Below are 22500 nucleotides of genomic sequence, written 5' to 3'. Positions count from 1 at the left end.
AGAGAGGAGAGAGAGGAGAGAGGGACAGAGAGAGAGAGACAGTTTCATCTTTTAAAATGTAGTTTTTGAATAAATCCAGATTTCTTCACACCAAAATAAAATCAATCGTTAATGTCTTCATGTGTATTATTATTATTGTAATTATTATTGTTATTATTGTCGTTATTATTGTTGTTATTATTGTCGTTATTATTGTTGTTATTTTTGTTATTATTGTCGTTATTATTGTTGTTATTATATGTACAGACGGGCGGTTCCTCACCTCTCCGGGGGGGATCCCCACACACAGCCGATCCACCGCCGGCTTCTGCTTCCTCTTGAACACCTGAACACACACTGAGCTCAGATCACTGATTCACAGCAGGGGGTCACACACACAGGATGATGTCACAGTGATGTCACAGTGATGTCACAGTGATGTCACTGAGACGTCAAAGTGATGTCACCACAACGTCACAGTGATGTCACCGAGACGTCAAAGTGATGTCACCACAATGTCACAGTGATGTCACCGAGACGTCACAGTGATGTCTCCACAACATCACAGTGACGTCACAGTGATGTCACAGAGACGTCACAGTGATGTCACCACAACGTCACAGTGATGTCACCACAACGTCACAGTGATGTCACAGTGATGTCACCGAGACGTCACTGTGATGTCACCAAGACGTCACAGTGATGTCACCACAACGTCGCAGTGGTGTCACCACAACGTCACAGTGATGTCACAGTGATGTCACAGAGACGTCACTGTGATGTCACAGAGACGTCACAGTGATGTCACTGAGACGTCACAGTGATGTCACTGAGACGTCACAGTGATGTCACCGAGACGTCACAGTGATGTCACCACAACGTCATAGTGATGTCACTGAGACGTCACAGTGATGTCACCACAACGTTAGTGATGTCACCACAACATCACTGTGACGTCACCACAACGTCACAGCGATGTCACCGAGACGTCAGTGATGTCACCGATACGTCACAGTGATGTCACCGAGACGTCAGTGATGTCACCCAGACGTCACGGTGATGTCACCGAGAGGTCACGGTGATGTCACCGAGAGGTCACGGTGATGTCACCGAGACGTCACAGTGATGTCACCCAGACGTCACAGTGATGTCACCCAGACGTCACCGAGACGTCACAGTGATGTCACAGTGATGTCAGCGTTACTTTGGTGAGCTGCCGGAGCTCCAGGATGTCTCCATGTCCGAGGCCGTGGACGATCCTCTGTCTCTCCCTCGCCACGTCCTCGTCCTCCTCCCCCAGAGGAGCCAGCGTGGTGAGCTTACTGACCGGCCTACACACACACACACACACACACACACACACACACACACACACACACACACACACACACACACACACACACACACACACACACACACACACACACACACACACACACACACACACACACACACACACACACACACACACACACACACACACACACACACACACACACACACACACAGTGTTTTATTCCCTTTACCAACTTTAATTCACTAAGGATAAATTATGTTTGTTCTGCTGCCCCCCAGTGAACAATCACAGGCATCACAGCAGTGTGTGTGTGTGTGTGTGTGTGTGTGTGTGTGTGTGTGTGTGTGTGTGTGTGTGTGTGTGTGTGTGTGTGTGTGTGTGTGTGTGTGTGTGTGTGTGTGTGTGTGTGTGTGTGTGTGTGTACCTGGGCTTGATGAAGAACCTGTACTGGATGAGGAGTGTGATGATGAAGAACACGACTCCCTCCACAGCCATGGCGAACAGATTCTTCCCGACCATGTCCCATTCCAGAGGGGATCTGAACCTGTTCTCTCCTGCAACACATCCCACAATGCATCACTCACACATCCCACAATGCATCACTCACCCCATAATGCATTAAATCCCAGAATGCATTAAATACATCCTTTAATGCATTAAATACATCCCATAATGCATCACATCCCATAATGCATCACATCCTATAATGCATCCCACAATGCATCCCATAATGCATCACATCCCAGAATTCATTGAATACATCCCATAATGCATCCCATAATGCATTAAATACATCCCAGAATGCATCACATCCCATAATGCATCAAATCCCTTAATGCATCACATCCCATAATGCATCAATCATGCCATGATGCATCCCATAATGCATCACATCCCATAATGCATCACATCCCAGAATGCATCACATCCCATTGTCCCTGTCACTACCCGATCTGTCCCCCTGCCCGATCTGCAGTGCGCATGTGCGAGATGGTCCGCCATATTGGAGAACTCCGGACGGCAACCCAAGAAGGACACTTGACACAGTGGCTTTTAGCAAAGCTCAAAAAGGAAACTCGAGAGAGAGAGATGAGTTATTGTTATTACAACGTGACTTCACTATTATTTAACAACTCTTTTTATTGGGTTCTTTTATTTGGGGTTCAGTTCATTGTCAGAATAAGTGAGACATGGATGTAACTTCTGTTAGACAGCTATATGCCATACGTTTTAGCATACATTCACAGTACGTATTCAGTATGATAGCTGTCTAACAGAAGCTAAATCCATTTCTCACTCATTCTGACAATGTACTGAACCCAGTGTTTCTCAAAGTGGGGCGCGAGAGACCAGGAGAAACAACTGCTTTGAAAAGATTAAAAAAATAATCATAATTTGGAAAATTATTGATTTGAAAATAATATGCTACAGTACAGCACAAGTACATATGGGTCTCTGTTTCATTCAAGCTCGCTATGTGTGTGTGGAACGAGCCATTTTGTGTGTGTGCGCGGGCGAGAGAGAGAGAGAGAGCGCGCACCGGTACCGGAGATCGTTGTTGTTAGCTTCTGGTGCTAGCTACGCTAACGGGTATAAGGAGCTTTTTCAACAAAAAGAGAGTCCTCTCCTGTCAGACTGAGAGTCCTCTCCTGTCAGACTGAGAGTCCTCTCCTCTCAGACTGAGAGTCCTCTCCTGTCAGACTGAGAGTCCTCTCCTGACAGACTGAGAGTCCTCTCCTCTCAGACTGAGAGTCCTCTCCTCTCAGACTGAGAGTCCTCTCCTCTCAGACTGAGAGTCCTCTCCTCTCAGACTGAGAGTCCTCTCCTCTAAGACTGAGAGTCCTCTCCTCTCAGACTGAGAGTCCTCTCCTCTAAGACTGAGAGTCCTCTCCTGTCAGACTGAGAGTCCTCTCCTGACAGACTGAGAGTCCTCTCCTCTCAGACTGAGAGTCCTCTCCTCTCAGACTGAGAGTCCTCTCCTCTCAGACTGAGAGTCCTCTCCTCTAAGACTGAGAGTCCTCTCCTCTCAGACTGAGAGTCCTCTCCTCTCAGACTGAGAGTCCTCTCCTGTCAGACTGAGAGTCCTCTCCTGACAGACTGAGAGTCCTCTCCTCTCAGACTGAGAGTCCTCTCCTGTCAGACTGAGAGTCCTCTCCTCTCAGACTGAGAGTCCTCTCCTCTCAGACTGAGAGTCCTCTCCTCTCAGACTGAGAGTCCTCTCCTGTCAGACTGAGAGTCCTCTCCTGACAGACTGAGAGTCCTCTCCTCTCAGACTGAGAGTCCTCTCCTCTCAGACTGAGAGTCCTCTCCTCTAAGACTGAGAGTCCTCTCCTCTCAGACTGAGAGTCCTCTCCTCTAAGACTGAGAGTCCTCTCCTCTAAGACTGAGAGTCCTCTCCTCTAAGACTGAGAGTCCTCTCCTGACAGACTGAGAGTCCTCTCCTGACAGACTGAGAGTCCTCTCCTGACAGACTGAGAGTCCTCTCCTCTAAGACTGAGAGTCCTCTCCTCTCAGACTGAGAGTCCTCTCCTGACAGACTGAGAGTCCTCTCCTCTCAGACTGAGAGTCCTCTCCTGACAGACTGAGAGTCCTCTCCTCTCAGACTGAGAGTCCTCTCCTCTAAGACTGAGAGTCCTCTCCTCTCAGACTGAGAGTCCTCTCCTGACAGACTGAGAGTCCTCTCCTGACAGACTGAGAGTCCTCTCCTGACAGACTGAGAGTCCTCTCCTGACAGACTGAGAGTCCTCTCCTCTCAGACTGAGAGTCCTCTCCTGACAGACTGAGAGTCCTCTCCTGACAGACTGAGAGTCCTCTCCTGACAGACTGAGAGTCCTCTCCTCTCAGACTGAGAGTCCTCTCCTGTCAGACTGAGAGTCCTCTCCTGACAGACTGAGAGTCCTCTCCTCTCAGACTGAGAGTCCTCTCCTCTCAGACTGAGAGTCCTCTCCTCTAAGACTGAGAGTCCTCTCCTCTCAGACTGAGAGTCCTCTCCTCTCAGACTGAGAGTCCTCTCCTCTCAGACTGAGAGTCCTCTCCTGACAGACTGAGAGTCCTCTCCTCTCAGACTGAGAGTCCTCTCCTCTAAGACTGAGAGTCCTCTCCTCTCAGACTGAGAGTCCTCTCCTGACAGACTGAGAGTCCTCTCCTCTCAGACTGAGAGTCCTCTCCTGTCAGACTGAGAGTCCTCTCCTGTCAGACTGAGAGTCCTCTCCTCTCAGACTGAGAGTCCTCTCCTGACAGACTGAGAGTCCTCTCCTCTCAGACTGAGAGTCCTCTCCTGACAGACTGAGAGTCCTCTCCTCTCAGACTGAGAGTCCTCTCCTGACAGACTGAGAGTCCTCTCCTGACAGACTAAGAGTCCCCTCCTGAGAGCCTCAGTGAGCTAAAGGACTCTCTCAGTGGGTCTCAAACGTTTTGGTCACCATTTATGTAAACAATGATTTCCGAGGCACACGTTTATATGATCATTATAGTTATAAAACAAGAGAATAAATGAAAAACAGTTATGAAATGCTATATGGCAGTAAAACAAGAATAGAGTTTGAAAGGGGAGTGATTTTTAAAATATCCATAAAGAAAAAGTAAATCTGTTTCCAGTTGTGTTTCAAATGGGTGTAGAGAGAGGTATCCATAGATCTCTCCATGCTGCTCTCAGAGTGCACCAGATCGATGCTTTAACTTCAATATTTAAAAACAAATCTTCCCGGAGGAGCTTGCTCCCGGACCCCCCGATGTTAAGTCCACTCCCCACTTATAAAAATAGCACTTTACCCCTGCTTACACACAGATTGCGAAGTGGCAAAGTGTTATAACTTATTGTTCTCGGGATTGCACACAGACTGATTGAGCATTGTTTTATCGTCACTGTTCTAGCAAAGGAATGCTCACCTTCAGATTGATGTATTTTAATAAATGTTGACTTGGCCCATTACGTGACTATTTGTGTTGGGGGCCCCGACTTATTTTTTTCTCGGAAAAAAAAAAAGTAGGAGAACCGCTGACTTAACCCGATAAAAGAACCCAATAAAAGGAATTGTTCAATAAAGCAAAGTCACGTTGTAATAACTCATCTCTCTCGTTCAGATTAATATCGTCTGTTTTTTGAGTTTTCTTTTTCTGCTTTGCCAAACGCCACTGTGTCAAGTGTCCTATTTGAGTTGCCGTATGTAGTAGTCAAATATGGCGGACCATCTCGCACATGCGCAATGCGGATCGGGTAGTGACACCCATAATGCATCACATCCCAGAATGCACTGAATACATCCCAGAATGCATCACATCCCAGAATGCATTGAATACATCCCAGAATGCATCACATCCCAGAATGCATTGAATACATCCCAGAATGCATCACATCCCATAATGCAACATATCCCATAATGCATAACACACATCTCCAACATCCCATAATGGATCACCTTTAACGTCTGAGGACCAATCAGAAGCCAGGAAGTCACAGGAAGTGACACACACACACACACACACACACACACACACACACACACACACACACACACACACACACACACACACACACACACACACACACACACACACACACACACACACACACACACACACACACACACACACACACACACACGTGATTATTTTATTTATTAGCAGCTTGTCGCTAAATAACCAGCTAACAGCTAACGCTAACGGAGGCTACATACTCCACGGGGCGTTCAGGCTCTACTCAGTAAAAATGAATGTTGGGAGAATCTAAATTATGATGTGTTCAATGTCCTCTTGTAAAATGTAGTTTCTGTGAGAAACTTGAACAAATACAGTTGTTTCACAGTATCCCATAATGCATCACCTGCAATGTCTGAGGACCAATCAGAAGCCAGGAAGTCACAGGAAGAGATGGACAGCCCTTGAATAAAGTTGTTGTGTTACATGTTGTGATCCTGGATGTTTCCCCTCTGCTGTGTGACTACGTGCTCTACGTGACGTGCTTTACGTGCTCTATGTGACGTGCTCTACGTGCTCTACGTGACGTGCTTTACGTGCTCTACGTGACGTGCTCTACGTGTTCTACGTGCTCTACGTGCTCTAGGTGACGTGCTCTACTTGTTCTACGTGACGTGCTCTACGTGTTCTACGTGACGTGCTCTACGTGACGTGCTCTACGTGTTCTACGTGACGTGCTCTACGTGTTCTACGTGCTCTACGTGTTCTACGTGACGTGCTCTACGTGTTCTACATGACGTGCTCTATGTGACGTGCTCTACGTTTTCTACATGACGTGCTCTACGTGCTCTACGTGACATGCTCTACGTGCTCTACGTGACGTGCTCTACGTGTTCTACGTGACGTGCTCTACGTGACGTGCTCTACGTGCTCTACGTGTTCTACGTGACGTGCTCTACGTGACGTGCTCTACGTGACATGTTCTACGTGACATGCTCTACGTGTTCTACATGCCGTGCTCTATGTGACGTGCTCTAGGTGTTCTACATGCCGTGCTCTATGTAACGTGCTCTACGTGCTCTATGTAACGTGCTCTATGTAACGTGCTCTACGTGCTCTATGTAACGTGCTCTACGTGTTCTACGTGACGTGCTCTATGTGACGTGCTCTACGTTTTCTACATGACGTGCTCTATGTAACGTGCTCTATGTAACGTGCTCTACGTGCTCTATGTAACGTGCTCTACGTGCTCTATGTGACGTGTTCTATGTGCTCTATGTGACGTGCTCTATGTGACGTGCTCTACGTTTTCTACATGACGTGCTCTATGTAACGTGCTCTATGTAACGTGCTCTACGCGTTCTACGTGTTCTACGTGACATGTTCTACGTCACGTGCTCTACGTGTTCTACGTGACATGCTCTACGTGACGTGCTCTACGTGTTCTACGTGACGTGCTCTACGCGTTCTACGTGTTCTACGTGACATGTTCTACGTGAGGTGCTCTACGTGTTCTACGTGACGTGCTCTACGCGTTCTACGTGTTCTACGTGACATGTTCTACGTGAGGTGCTCTACGTGTTCTACGTGACGTGTTCTATGTGACGTGTTTTACGTGACGTGCTCTACGGGACGTGCTCTATGTGACGTGCTCTACGTGACGTGCTCTACGTGACGTGCTCTATGTGACGTGCTCTACGTGACGTGCTCTACGGGACGTGCTCTATGTGACGTGCTCTACATGCTCTACGTGACGTGCTCTACGTGACGTGCTCTATGTGACGTGCTCTACGTGCTCTACGTGACGTGCTCTACGTGACGTGCTCTAAGTGACGTGACAGTAACGTGTGCTGCTCTTCTTTATCCTTTCTCCTACGAACAAACTAAAGTCAAAGTGTTGTTACCGAATCTCTCGAGGGCGTCGGCCATGGCCTGGTTCTTCACCATGTCGATGAGACCCCGGCCCAGGCAGAAGTGAGGGAAGATCAGCAGGACGTTCTTCAGGATGTCGTTAATCCCCCCGACCTCCTGAGGACAGGACATCAACAACACAAACAGGAAGTCAACAACAGGACGTCAACAACAGCATGTCAACAACACAAACAGGAAGTCAACAACAGGATGTCAACAACAGCATGTCAACAACACAAACAGGAACTCAACAACAGGACGTCAACAACAGCACGTCAACAACACAAACAGGAAGTCAACAACAGGACGTCAACAACAGCACGTCAACAACACAAACAGGAAGTCAACAACAGCACGTCAACAACAGGAGGTCAACAACAGGAAGTCAACAACACAAACAGGAAGTCAACAACAGGATGTCAACAACAGCACGTCAACAACAGGAGGTCAACAACAGGAAGTCAACAACACAAACAGGAAGTCAACAACAGGACGTTAACAACAGCACGTCAACAACAGGAGGTCAACAACAGGACGTCAACAACAGCACGTCAACAACAGAAACAGGAAGTCAACAACAGGAGGTCAACAACAGGAAGTCAACAACACAAAAAGGAGGTTAACAACACAAACAGGAAGTCACAAATAGGAGGTCAACAACACAAACAGGAAGTCACAAACAGGAGGTCAACAACACAAACAGGAAGTCACAAACAGGAGGTCAACAACACAAACAGGAGTGAGTCAGCATTATGAGTCCTCACGTTGTTCCCGAACAGCTCCATCACGAAGGTGGAGATGCTGCCGTTGATCCCGATCAGGATGTTGACGCTGGTCAGAACCACGTAGGCTGTGCTGGGGATCGTGAAGAAGAAGGAGGCCGGATACATGAGGGGGGTGATGGACCACCTGGTGGAGACAGGGGGTTACTACAATGTGTGACAGTGTGTGTTAGTGTTCATTTCGTTGACTAAAACTATGACGGAATATGTTCTTCAACGACCTTTTCTTCCATGACTAAAACGAGACGATGACGAGACGGCACCGAGGGCAGTAATCATCATGCAATATCGTTGACGAAAAGTGACGAGACGAAAATGTAGTTTACTAAATAAAAACTATGCCAAAATCTCTCTTTACTTTCGTTGACGAAAAATGAGGAGAGGAAATATTATCAAAGATAACGTTACATCTCTGATAGTTAGTTTTTCTCCCAGCAGTTCCATTTCCGGTGCTGCGGCTGGGCAGCAGCTGTGAGTCCGTGCTGCGGCTGGGCAGCAGCTGTGAGTCCGTGCTGCGGCTGGGCAGCAGCTGTGAGTCCGTGCTGCGGCTGGGCAGCACCTGTGAGTCCGTGCTGCGGCTGGGCAGCAGCTGTGAGTCCGTGCTGCGGCTGGGCAGCAGCTGTGAGTCCGTGCTGCGGCTGGGCAGCAGCTGTGTGTCCGTGCTGCGGCTGGGCAGCAGCTGTGAGTCCGTGCTGCGGCTGGGCAGCAGCTGTGAGTCCGAGCTGCGGCTGGGCAGCAGCTGTGTGTCCGTGCTGCGCGCGGCGGTACATTTGAATTACACCGGGCAGCGGCACAATGTGAAGTGTCAGGAAGACTCGGGTCTAACGAACCTTATGTAACCCCCCCGTCAGCGCGAGTGAGTGACTCGACGGGTAATTATGGATTATGATGGAAATGTTACGATCCTGTCCGTCAAAATGACTGACAACGAGAGGTGAATCTGCTTGGGAGAAAGAAACGATGTGATATTTGAGCCCATGTTCACTGCAATGAGGCGGAGAAAAAAGAGAATGCATTGTTTCATCAGAAGGGAAGCAATGTGGCCAAAACACAGCTGGTCTAAACACCACAACCTGACCTGATGCTCTCTGCAAAGCTTCTTCATCAACCTGTGTTTCATCAAATAAGGACAAGATATAATCTTAATGTGAAACACATTTGACTAAAATGACAAATGATTGGTTTTGGCTAGTTTGACTGAAATGTTCTGTATAATCTGATGACTAAAAAAGACTCAACAGTTTTCATTGACAAAAAGTAGACTCAAATAATTAGTTTTTTCTTTGACTAAAATAAGACTAAAATGCTCAGACTTTTAGTCGACTACAACTTGAATAAATAAAAACAGGATGAAGGTGACTAAATATGGCTAAAACTAAAAAGGGAATTTAACACAGGACTAAAACTAAATAAAAAAATAGCTGACGAAGTTAACACTAGTGTGTGTGTGTGTGTGTGTGTGTGTGTGTGTGTATGTGTATGTGTGTGTGAGTGTGAGTGTGAGTGTGTGTGTGTGTGTGTGTGTGTGTGTGTGTTTTTACCCGTAGAGCAGCAGTAGCAGTGCTAACACCGGCAGGTTGGTGGACGAGACGTAGGCATTCTGCTGGAAACACACGAAGATCAGGACGACCAGCGAAGCAGGGACCACGTAGTTACACTGCAGGGACACACACACACACTGATTATACACTCTGACACACACACACACACACACACACACACACACACACACACACACACACACACACACACACACACACACACACACACACACACACACACACACACACACACACACACACACACACACACACACACACACACACACACACACACACACACACACACACACACACACACACACGAAACACACACACACACACACACGAAACACACACTGATACACTGCAGAGACACACCATGTCCCAGGTGAAGGTACCCCCCCAGGTTCCCACCCCCTCACCATGTCCCAGGTGAAGGTGCCCCCCCCAGGTCCCCCCCCTCACCATGTCCCAGATGAAGGTGCCCCCCCCAGGTCCCCCCCCCTCACCATGTCCCAGATGAAGGTGCCCCCCCTCATCATGTCCCAGATGAAGGTGCGCCCCCCCCCCCAGGTCCCACCCCCTCACCATGTCCCAGGTGAAGGTGCCCCCCCAGGTTCCCACCCCCTCACCATGTCCCAGGTGAAGGTGCCCCCCCCAGGTCCCCCCCCCTCACCATGTCCCAGATGAAGGTGCCCCCCCCAGGTCCCCCCCCTCATCATGTCCCAGGTGAAGGTGCCCCCCCCAGGTCCCCCCCCTCATCATGTCCCAGATGAAGGTGCGCCCCCAGGTTCACCCCCCTCACCATGTCCCAGGTGAAGGTGCCCCCCCCAGGTCCCCCCCCTCATCATGTCCCAGATGAAGGTGCGCCCCCCCCCAGGTCCCACCCCCTCACCATGTCCCAGGTGAAGGTGGCTGTCCAGTACAGCAGGGGCTGCACTCCACTGATGAACTGCATGTGCTTGGCCTTGCTGACTCTCTCGTGGATCAGAAACACCACGAAGCTCGCCGGCACGAAGGACATGGCGAAGATCACACAGATGGAGACGAGCACGTCCACGGAGGTGGTGACCCTGAGGAGACAACAATAACAACAATAACAACAACAATAATGGATCACACACATGGAGACGAGCACGTCCACGGAGGTGGTGACCCTGTTAGATATATATATATATACTAATTATAATAATAATATAAATATATATAATACAATCAATAATGTAGTTTTATAGAAATAAAAATATATCTAAAAATATTAATAATATTAATAAATACAAATATACAAAATAATAACAACAACAAAAATAATAATACTAAGAAATACATTTAAAAAGTAATAATATATATATGTTTTAACGTAATAACAAAATAACACAGAACATTTGTAAAGACTGAAGAGCTGCACTCACAGAGCCACCTGGCTCAGCTGCTCCTTGGTCAGGTTCAGAGGGTGGTTGAAGGCTCGGATCCCGAACAGCTGAGGGTCTCGACCGGGGGGCAGGTTGGCCCGCAGGATCCCGTTGTTCATCACGTTGATGAACGCCCCGATGCTGTGCCAGCCCTTATTATTGAACCAGATCTAAGAGAAGACAAGAAGAGCTTTATTGATCCCACTGTGGGAAACACAAAGGGACACATCAGAGAACCAATCCACAGCGTAACCATCTCAAGCAGCATTAAAGGAAACATGAGGACAGACATCGCTTAGTACTCATTACTACAAATTCATAATGAAATAACAACAACAACGATACCTTGACGTTGTTCTTGGTGTCGAGGCCGTTGATGAACCCTGACAGACTGTCCAGGAAACGGTCCGCCGCCGCGCCCTGAAACATCACAAACATGTTATATTGTTTGTTTATTTATTTTAAGGTATCTATAAAGACAAAATACATTTATCTAATTATTATTATTTCATATTATTGAATGTTATGTTTTTAATAAATAAAGTCCGTTTGGAATATACGTAGATGTATTTATCTTCATGAATCCATTTACTTAATTTCACCTTCTGTAACTCAAAGATTTTGCGGACCCTCTCGATGGCGTCATCGACCTCATTGGCCGGGGGGAGGACCTGCGTGCTCCTGGCGCCCAATGAGAAGCCTCCGTACCTGCAGAGGAAAACACACCTCAGCAAACGGGTTGATTTTCAGTAGGGATGCTCCGATCGCGCTCTCTCTCTCTCTCTCTCTCTCTCTCTCTCTCTCTCTCTCTCTCTCTCTCTCTCTCTCTCTCTCTCTCTCTCTCTCTCTCTCTCTCTCATGTGATCGGCTCTCCTGATTGGCCTTTATAGAGAGCACCGATATCGATCGGCTCATCCCTAATTTTCAGAATAAAAGTTTAAGAAACACATTTTTTTAAACTCACCGGAATTCATTCACCCAAACTTTGTTCTTCAGGCTGTAAAAACACACGAACACACAGTTAGTCTCAGAGTATACTGTGTATTATAAACAGTGGCGACTGGTCATTAAGGGCACAGCCCCACCTAGTGTCAGCAGAAAGTATTACAAATAATGATTACAAAGAAATGCAAAAAATACATTTAAATATATATAAAATATATTTTAAGATCATGTTTAATCATCTGATTCGTCTCATTGCTGTTTTAGTCTGTGCTCTTCTAATTAGTGTCTGCAGTGTGTGCCTATTGAGCTGCTTAGAGCCATGTGGGACAAAACCCCATCGTGCCCTCCCTCTCCCTGTCTAAGTGAACGGTGACTGTAGAAACTACACTGCGCATGCTCATATTGACCACAGGGGCAGAGTGCTGTCATCCCCACCATACGTCATCTCATCATTCAGAGCTGATTGGCTGTAAGTACGTGTGCTGCGAAAAGTGTGGTGTGAAGAGGAGAGAGACGCGTCCCAAAACCAGGAAGTAAGCTGCGCATGGGTTCCCTCCACAAATAGCAATGAGAGTTCTCCATAGGATTTTAGAAAATAGCTCAAAATAAGATCTGTGGGAAACGTGCCTGTTTGATAAATGCACGTTTTGTTCAGCCGGATAATATTCACATGTCTACCCTACTTTTATAATTTTCTAATCATAAATCTATCGATTAGATTTATGATAGACTTTTGAAACTACAAGAAGATAAGGAGGACTTTTACAAACAAGTTATAGAGATGTTTGTCCAGAAGGATAGGCAAATGGACTTCATCTTCAAGTCAAGGTAAGACCGCAATTTGATTGAAAATGGGATCTTACTAAGAGAGAACAATTCAATAAATGATCAAATTACATTTTTGGGTATCCTTTTGTTGAACTGTAAGTTTAAAATTAATCGAAGCATCAGACAAAAAAAGCTTTTGAAAATAATATTATATTTTGATTTAGGTTTATTTGTAAACCTGAAGAGTCAGAGGCTCAGCAGCTTGACCCTCACTGCAGAAGCTTACACAGACATCTGAGTCTTTTGTGCCCCACCACTTTTGTACATATAAAAACGCCACTGATTATATACACTGTACATATAAATGTGTGTCTCACCTCTTGCCGATGATCTGAGCGTAGGTCTTGACGAGGTAGTCCGAGATGTTTCTGCCTGTCAGATTCTGCAGGGAGTCGGTGGCGCTCAGCATCATCTGCACAACAGATCGTACACAAAACATTCACATAAATATCTAAACATTACTTCATAGAAATATATTTGAACATCACTTAAATACTACTCTGTTTGTTTGTTTGTTTGTTTGAGTGGTGATGCAATATTATTTGATTGCAACCATCTTTCATAAACGTTGTTGTTTGTTTGTAATGTTTAAAAATCAGTGTTTCATTCATATACTTTATATGTGTTCATTATTATTGTTATTGTTTTATTTTAGTATAATCTTTTTTGGGGAAGTGAAATGTTGAATGTAGTGTATTTAAACCACCACTATATATTTAATAACTGTAGTGTCTGTATGGTGCGTTCAGGTGTCAGGATGGTGCGTTCAGGTGTCAGGATGGTGCGTTCAGGTGTCAGGATGGTGCGTTCAGGTGCTGTAAGGTGTCTTCAGGTGCTGTGTGGTGCGTTCAGGTGCCTGGATGGTGCGTTCAGGTGTCAGGATGGTGTGTTCAGGTGCTGTATGGTGCGTTCAGGTGTCTGGATGGTGCGTTCAGGTGTCAGGATGGTGCGTTCAGGTGCTGTATGGTGCGTTCAGGTGTCTGGATGGTGCGTTCAGGTGTCAGGATGGTGCGTTCAGGTGCTGTAAGGTGTGTTCAGGTGCTGTGTGGTGCGTTCAGGTGTCTGGATGGTGCGTTCAGGTGCTGTAAGGTGTGTTCAGGTGCTGTGTGGTGCGTTCAGGTGCTGTGTGGTGCGTTCAGGTGTCAAGATGGTGCGTTCAGGTGTCAGTATGGTGTGTTCAGGTGTCTGGATGGTGCGTTCAGGTGTCAGTATGGTGTGTTCAGGTGTCTGGATGGTGCGTTCAGGTGTCAGGATGGTATGTTCAGGTGCTGTGTGGTGCGTTCAGGTGTCAGTATGGTGTGTTCAGGTGTCTGTATGGTGCGTTCAGGTGTCAGTATCGTGTGTTCATGTGTCTGGATGGTGCGTTCAGGTGTCAGGATGGTATGTTCAGGTGCTGTGTGGTGCGTTCAGGTGTCTGGATGGTGCGTTCATGTGCTGTAAGGTGCGTTCAGGTGCTGTAAGGTGTGTTCAGGTGTCAGGATGGTGCGTTCAGGTGTCAGTATGGTGTGTTCAGCTGTCTGGATGGTGCGTTCAGGTGTCTGGATGGTGCGTTCAGGTGCTGTAAGGTGTGTTCAGGTTTCAGGATGGTGCGTTCAGGTGTCAGTATGGTGTGTTCAGGTGTCTGGATGGTGCGTTCAGGTGTCAGGATGGTATGTTCAGGTGCTGTGTGGTGCGTTCAGGTGTCTGGATGGTGCGTTCAGGTGTCAGTATGGTGTGTTCAGGTGTCTGGATGGTGCGTTCAGGTGTCAGTATGGTGTGTTCAGGTGTCTGGATGGTGCGTTCAGGTGTCTGGATGGTGCGTTCAGGTGCTGTAAGGTGCGTTCAGGTGCTGTATGGTGTGTTCTGGTGTCTGTATGGTGCGTTCAGGTGTCTGTATGGTGTTTTCAGGTGTCTGTATGGTGCGTTCAGGTGTCTGTATGGTGTGTTCAGGTGTCTGTATGGTGTGTTCAGGTGTTTGTATGGTGTGTTCAGGTGTCTTTATGGTGCGTTCAGGTGTCTGTATGGTGTGTTCAGGTGTCTGTATGGTGCGTTCAGGTGTCTGTATGGTGTGTTCAGGTGTCTGTATGGTGTGTTCAGGTGTCTGTATGGTGCGTTCAGGTGTCTGTATGGTGTGTTCAGGTGTCTGTATGGTGTGTTCAGGTGTTTGTATGGTGTGTTCAGGTGTCTGTATGGTGTGTTCAGGTGTCTGTATGGTGCGCTCAGGTGTCTGTATGGTGTGTTCAGGTGTCTGTATGGTGTGTTCAGGTGTTTGTATGGTGTGTTCAGGTGTCTGTATGGTGTGTTCAGGTGTCTGTATGGTGCGTTCAGGTGTCTGTATGGTGTGTTCAGGTGTCTGTATGGTGTGTTCAGGTGTTTGTATGGTGTGTTCAGGTGTCTGTATGGTGTGTTCAGGTGTCTGTATGGTGTGTTCAGGTGTCTGTATGGTGTGTTCAGGTGTTTGTATGGTGTGTTCAGGTGTCTGTATGGTGTGTTCAGGTGTTTGTATGGTGTGTTCAGGTGTCTGTATGGTGTGTTCAGGTGTCTGTATGGTGTGTTCAGGTGTCTGTATGGTGCGCTCAGGTGTCAGGATGGTGCGTTCAGGTACCTCCGGGGGGGGCAGACCTCCGGCCCCAGCGGGACAGTCCGGCAGCATCTTCTTCTTCCCCTCGCAGCTGCAGAAGCAGGGGGGGGACGGGTTATCCATCGTCCAATTAGAGGACAGGAAGAGCTGCTGGACGCTTTCAGGGACATCCGGGAAGTTCCAGTCCTCATCACCCATCGTACAGGGAGCCTCTCTGAGGACAGGAAACACAAATCAGAAAGTGGTCTGAAAGAGCACCAGCAGTGAGCTTAGATGCTGTGCACCGTTGTTGCTTTAGTAAGGGAGAATGAAATGTCCTCTTACGGGATGGAATGTCCGTCCATGCAGCGAGTCCCGAGGCCCGGAGCGTCCATCAGAGACCCCAACAACCTCTGCATGTTAGCATCTCCAGGAGCATCGTCACTACACACACACAGTCAGCCTCAGTGTGTTACAGGTGTGTGTTGCAGGTGTGTGTTGCAGGTGTGTATTACAGGTGTGTGTTGCAGGTGTGTATTACAGGTGTGTGTTACAGGTGTGTGTTGCAGGTGTGTATTACAGGTGTGTGTTGCAGGTGTGTATTACAGGTGTGTGTTGCAGGTGTGTATTACAGGTGTGTGTTACAGGTGTGTGTTACAGGTGTGTGTTGCAGGTGTGTATTACAGGTGTGTGTTGCAGGTGTGTATTACAGGTGTGTGTTGCAGGTGTGTATTACAGGTGTGTGTTACAGGTGTGTGTTACAGGTGTGTGTTGCAGGTGTGTATTACAGGTGTGTGTTGCAGGTGTGTATTACAGGTGTGTGTTACAGGTGTGTGTTGCAGGTGTGTGTTACAGGTGTGTGTTACAGGTGTGTGTTACAGGTGTGTGTTACAGGTGTGTGTTACAGGTGTGTGTTGCAGGTGTGTGTTGCAGGTGTGTGTTACAGGTGTGTGTTACAGGTGTGTGTTGCAGGTGTGTGTTGCAGGTGTGTATTACAGATGTGTGTTACAGGTGTGTGTTACAGGTGTGTGTTACAGGTGTGTGTTACAGGTGTGTGTTGCAGGTGTGTATTACAGGTGTGTATTACAGGTGTGTGTTACAGGTGTGTGTTACAGGTGTGTGTTACAGGTGTGTATTACAGGTGTGTGTTGCAGGTGTGTGTTACAGGTGTGTGTTACAGGTGTGTGTTACAGGTGTGTGTTACAGGTGTGTGTTACAGGTGTGTGTTACAGGTGTGTGTTACAGGTGTGTGTTACAGGTGTGTATTACAGGTGTGTGTTACAGGTGTGTGTTACAGGTGTGTGTTACAGGTGTGTATTATAGGTGTGTGTTACAGGTGTGTATTACAGGTGTGTGTTGCAGGTGTGTATTACAGGTGTGGGTTGCAGGTGTGTGTTGCAGGTGTGTGTTACAGGTGTGTGTTGCAGGTGTGTATTACAGGTGTGTGTTGCAGGTGTGTATTACAGGTGTGGGTTGCAGGTGTGTGTTGCAGGTGTGTGTTACAGGTGTGTGTTGCAGGTGTGTATTACAGGTGTGTGTTGCAGGTGTGTGTTGCAGGTGTGTATTACAGGTGTGTGTTACAGGTGTGTATTACAGGTGTGTGTTGCAGGTGTGTGTTACAGGTGTGTGTTGCAGGTGTGTATTACAGGTGTGTGTTGCAGGTGTGTATTACAGGTGTGTATTACAGGTGTGTGTTGCAGGTGTGTATTACAGGTGTGTGTTGCAGGTGTGTGTTGCAGGTGTGTGTTGCAGGTGTGTGTTGCAGGTGTGTATTACAGGTGTGTGTTGCAGGTGTGTATTACAGGTGTGTGTTGCAGGTGTGTATTACAGGTGTGTGTTGCAGGTGTGTGTTACAGGTGTGTATTACAGGTGTTTATTACAGGTGTGTGTTACAGGTGTGTGTTACAGGTGTGTGTTGCAGGTGTGTATTACAGGTGTGTGTTGCAGGTGTGTATTACAGGTGTGGGTTGCAGGTGTGTGTTACAGGTGTGTGTTACAGGTGTGTATTACAGGTGTGGGTTGCAGGTGTGTGTTACAGGTGTGTGTTGCAGATGTGTATTACAGGTGTGTATTACAGGTGTGTGTTACAGGTGTGTGTTGCAGGTGTGTGTTGCAGGTGTGTGTTGCAGGTGTTATATATAAAAGGTGTGTACCTGATGAAGGTCACCTGGTCCTCGTACATCCAGGGCTGCAGCTCCAGACTCGGGTAAACTCCGAAGGGCGGGACGATGAGACTGAAGACCAGAGCGATGCACACAAACACTGCTGGGAGCACAATCTGAAACAAACAAATATAAATATATATATATATATATAAATATATATACATATATATATATATATATATATACATATATATATATATATATATATATATATACACACAACAGATAGTCTTTGTCTTTGTTGTGGAATGTGTGGGGTCTATCAGGGGCCATGATAGTTGTAAATGTGTATTATACAGTAACAGTAGCGTCTATATTCCCCCTGTACCTGTGTGAGCACATGTTACCTGTGTGAGCACATGTTACCTGTGGAGCACATGTTACCTGTGTGAGCAGATGTTACCTGTGTGAGCAGATGTTACCTGTGTGAGCAGATGTTACCTGTGTGAGCACATGTTACCTGTGTGAGCACATGTTACCTGTGTGAGCAGATGTTACCTGTGTGAGCAGATGTTACCTGTGTGAGCGCATGTTACCTGTGGAGCACATGTTACCTGTGGAGCACATGTTACCTGTGGAGCACATGTTACCTGTGGAGCACATGTTACCTGTGTGAGCGCATGTTACCTGTGTGAGCAGATGTTACCTGTGTGAGCACATGTTACCTGTGTGAGCACATGTTACCTGTGTGATCACATGTTACCTGTGTGAGCAGATGTTACCTGTGTGAGCACATGTTACCTGTGTGAGCACATGTTACCTGTGTGATCACATGTTACCTGTGTGAGCACATGTTACCTGTGTGAGCAGATGTTACCTGTGTGAGCAGATGTTACCTGTGTGAGCAGATGTTACCTGTGTGAGCAGATGTTACCTGTGGAGCACATGTTACCTGTGTGAGCAGATGTTACCTGTGTGAGCACATGTTACCTGTGTGAGCAGATACACACACACCCCCCTCCCCCACCGTTATAATGTCCGTCTCTTCACTGAATTGTCGTCTTGAAAAGGGCAATTCAGCAACAGCTTCATCCTCACCTGCTGCACTTTCCCTTTCAACGTTAAAAACAATAAAAGGAATGAATTGCTTCGTCGCATTGATCTAGATCAGGGGTGCCCACACTTTTTCAGCTTGGGAGCTACTTTTAAAATGACCAAGCCCAAAAGATCTACCTACAGGCCCAATCTGTGTCGCGAGCGCGAGGGAGGGGGGGGGGGGGGATAAACTTGTGGCGCGCTTACACTAATAGCGCCGCATAAGCGCATAATAGTGCGCCGCATTTGCGCTTCAGATGAGGAGGTGAGGCCCCCTCATAGCTGCATGAACCCGTATGACACAATACAACTCAGACTGGCTTACCTGCACGTCAATCAAGTGGCAAATGCCATAGTAAGGATGGATGATAGGCTAACTAAAATAAAAATAAATAAAAAGGAAATTATTTTATTTTTTCAATGCCATGCGATCTACCCACACTACCTTTGCGATCGACTGGTCGATCCTCTGTCTCGAGCCAGTTAACTAGCGAGCCTTCTAGAGTACCCTGGAACTGAGGGGAACTCGGAAAGAACACGCCCATTGGCTACAAATCAATATATGATTGGTTGATCAAACTGTCAGTCCAAACGTTAGCTCTCATTCAGTGCAACGGCCAGGGCCTTCTATCAAGGATATAGAATACCTGGTTGAAGGATATTCTACCCAGAGACCCAGAAACAGGGGCGGACAGCGCCGGTTGGACAATGTGGACCGGTTGGATAAGTCACTAGCACCCCGGTTGACAATTTACTAGCGGTAATTACTTGCGGCCCCGAGGTGGGCCGGCAGTACCGAAGTGGGCCGGTCGAGAGTCCCGGGCTGATTTGTAGTCCCAGTCCGCCCCTGCCCAGAAACATATCTGATTGGTTGCTTTCTTTTCTAACACAAAACCACTGAAATGCGTAGAGCATGGTCCGAGAAGGACAAACACATCAACGTAACACTGTGATATTACAGATCAACAACACAGATACCATTCTCTTTTATTCATGTTATTTATATAATTAAATCAGTGTTTTGTTTGTTTTATCTGAGTGTTCCAGGGTATTCTCTGAATACCTTGAAGGCCCTGACGGTTCACCACTGGTAGGACATTACCTGAGCGAAGAAGCCCTTCCTGGAGCGGCGGGCGTACAGGAAGCGTTTCCACATCAGAGCCACAAACTGCTGCCTCAGCAGAGCCCAGCCGGAGACCTGATACGAGCCTTTCCCATTGGAGAGGGTCAGCCCCTCCGTCTCCTTGCTCTCTGAGGGGACACACATTATCAGGGGGAGCCCATTATCAGGACTGGCGTTAGGTAAAATGAGTATATCGTTTAATGAAGTGCTTCTTCGAGCAGTGGTTCCCAACCTTCTTGTTATTTAAAGACATCAAAAGAGCAGCTTTTAATCGTGTTTATGATATAAAGCATGAAAGTTAATAAAGTTGTTTACCGTGCTCTCCGTCAGACTCGTTGATGTCGTCGTCAATGAGCGGCTTCAGACAGCTCTGATGGTCGCTGCCTCCGAACGCATGAGCCCTCCTGCGGCGCCGCACAGGGAACCTGCCGTCTATACACACACACACACACACACACACACACACACACACACACACACACACACACACACACACACACACACACACACACACACACACACACACACACACACACACACACACACACACACACACACACACACACACACACACACACACACACACACACACACACACACACACACACACACACACACGTACGTTGTGTTGACTGGAGTTCAGACTCTTATTTTGAAGGGCAGAGGTCAGAGGTCAGTCTTACCTGAGGGCACTTCAGTACCTGAGGGCACTTCAGTGTCGACTCCGTTATCTTCGGCCACTTTGAGGAAAATCTAAAAAGCCAAAGAAAGTAATCATTTAATTATCATTACGAATAAGTTACAATAAAGATTATTCAAAAGTTTACTAGATTTTATAGTGGGGGGAGTTGTTGGGGGGAGTTGTTTGGGGGAGTTGTTGGGGGGAGTTGTTGGGGGAGTTGTTGGGGGAGTTGTTGGGGGAGTTGTTGGGGGGAGTTGTTGGGGGGAGTTGTTGGGGGGAGTTGTTGGGGGAGTTGTTGGGGGGAGTTGTTGGGGGAGTTGTTGGGGGGAGTTGTTGGGGGGAGTTGTTGGGGGAGTTGTTGGGGGGAGTTGTTGGGGGAGTTGTTGGGGGGAGTTGTTGGGGGAGTTGTTGGGGGGAGTTGTTGGGGGGAGTTGTTGGGGGGAGTTGTTGGGGAGTTGATGGGGGGAGTTGTTGGGGGGAGTTGTTGGGGAGTTGATGGGGGGAGTTGTTGGGGGGAGTTGTTGGGGAGTTGATGGGGGGAGTTGTTGGGGGGAGTTGTTGGGGAGTTGATGGGGGGAGTTGTTGGGGGGAGTTGTTGGGGGGAGTTGTTGGGGGAGTTGTTGGGGAGTTGATGGGGGGAGTTGTTGGGGGAGTTGTTGGGGGGAGTTGTTGGGGGGAGTTGTTGGGGGGAGTTGTTGGGGAGTTGATGGGGGGAGTTGTTGGGGGGAGTTGTTGGGGAGTTGATGGGGGAGTTGTTGGGGGGAGTTGTTGGGGAGTTGATGGGGGGAGTTGTTGGGGGGAGTTGTTGGGGGAGTTGTTGGGGGAGTTGTTCGGGGAGTTGTTGGGGGGAGTTGTTGGGGGGAGTTGTTGGGGGAGTTGTTGGGGGGAGTTGTTGGGGGAGTTGTTGGGGGGAGTTGTTGGGGGAGTTGTTGGGGGGAGTTGTTGGGGGGAGTTGTTGGGGAGTTGATGGGGGGAGTTGTTGGGGGGAGTTGTTGGGGAGTTGATGGGGGGAGTTGTTGGGGGGAGTTGTTGGGGAGTTGATGGGGGGAGTTGTTGGGGGGAGTTGTTGGGGAGTTGATGGGGGGAGTTGTTGGGGGGAGTTGTTGGGGGGAGTTGTTGGGGGAGTTGTTGGGGAGTTGATGGGGGGAGTTGTTGGGGGAGTTGTTGGGGGGAGTTGTTGGGGGGAGTTGTTGGGGGGAGTTGTTGGGGAGTTGATGGGGGGAGTTGTTGGGGGGAGTTGTTGGGGAGTTGATGGGGGGAGTTGTTGGGGGGAGTTGTTGGGGAGTTGATGGGGGGAGTTGTTGGGGGGAGTTGTTGGGGGGAGTTGTTGGGGGAGTTGTTGGGGAGTTGATGGGGGGAGTTGTTGGGGAGTTGATGGGGGAGTTGTTGGGGGAGTTGTTGGGGAGTTGATGGGGGGAGTTGTTGGGGGAGTTGTTGGGGAGTTGATGGGGGGAGTTGTTGGGGGGAGTTGTTGGGGGAGTTGTTAGGGGGAGTTGTTGGGGGGAGTTGTGGGGGGAGTTGTTGGGGGGAGTTGTGGGGGGAGTTGTGGGGGGAGGTTGTTGGGGGAGTTGTTGGGGGGAGTTGTTGGGGGGAGTTGTTGGGGGGAGTTGTTAGGGGGAGTTTTTTGGGGGAGTTGTTGGGGGAGTTGTTGGGGGAGTTGTGGGGGGAGTTGTTGGGGGGAGTTGTTGGGGGAGTTGTTGGGGGGAGTTGTTGGGGGAGTTGTGGGGGGAGTTGTTGGGGGAGTTGTTGGGGGAGTTTTTTGGGGGAGTTGTTGGGGGGAGTTGTGGGGGGAGTTGTGGGGGGAGTTGTTGGGGGGAGTTGTTGGGGGAGTTGTTGGGGGGAGTT

General features: G+C 48.2%; 1 protein-coding gene across 1 annotated transcript in view; it reads right to left on the bottom strand.

Annotated features, from left to right (window-relative positions):
* The window catches only part of abca1b (ATP-binding cassette, sub-family A (ABC1), member 1B), a 103348-nt gene that overhangs the window by 8016 nt on the left and 72832 nt on the right, over positions 1–22500 (bottom strand). The window contains exons 25-42 of the mRNA XM_079668401.1: positions 20675–20726; positions 20289–20405; positions 19953–20101; positions 17804–17928; positions 15996–16094; positions 15696–15885; positions 13429–13523; positions 12303–12335; positions 11941–12046; positions 11684–11758; positions 11339–11508; positions 10822–10999; positions 9927–10042; positions 8368–8512; positions 7597–7720; positions 1701–1830; positions 1184–1310; positions 263–325 (exon numbers count right to left, since the gene is read on the bottom strand). Of these exons, the coding sequence (XP_079524527.1) occupies positions 263–325; positions 1184–1310; positions 1701–1830; positions 7597–7720; positions 8368–8512; positions 9927–10042; positions 10822–10999; positions 11339–11508; positions 11684–11758; positions 11941–12046; positions 12303–12335; positions 13429–13523; positions 15696–15885; positions 15996–16094; positions 17804–17928; positions 19953–20101; positions 20289–20405; positions 20675–20726 (2094 nt within the window). The remainder of the gene's footprint in view (positions 1–262; positions 326–1183; positions 1311–1700; positions 1831–7596; positions 7721–8367; positions 8513–9926; positions 10043–10821; positions 11000–11338; positions 11509–11683; positions 11759–11940; positions 12047–12302; positions 12336–13428; positions 13524–15695; positions 15886–15995; positions 16095–17803; positions 17929–19952; positions 20102–20288; positions 20406–20674; positions 20727–22500) is intronic.

Source organism: Notothenia rossii (genome assembly GCF_949606895.1).
Source record: "Notothenia rossii genome assembly, chromosome: 3".
NCBI lineage: Eukaryota > Metazoa > Chordata > Actinopteri > Perciformes > Nototheniidae > Notothenia > Notothenia rossii.
The sequence above is the reverse complement of the archived record's forward strand: the minus strand, read 5'-3'. Positions and strand labels throughout refer to the sequence as shown.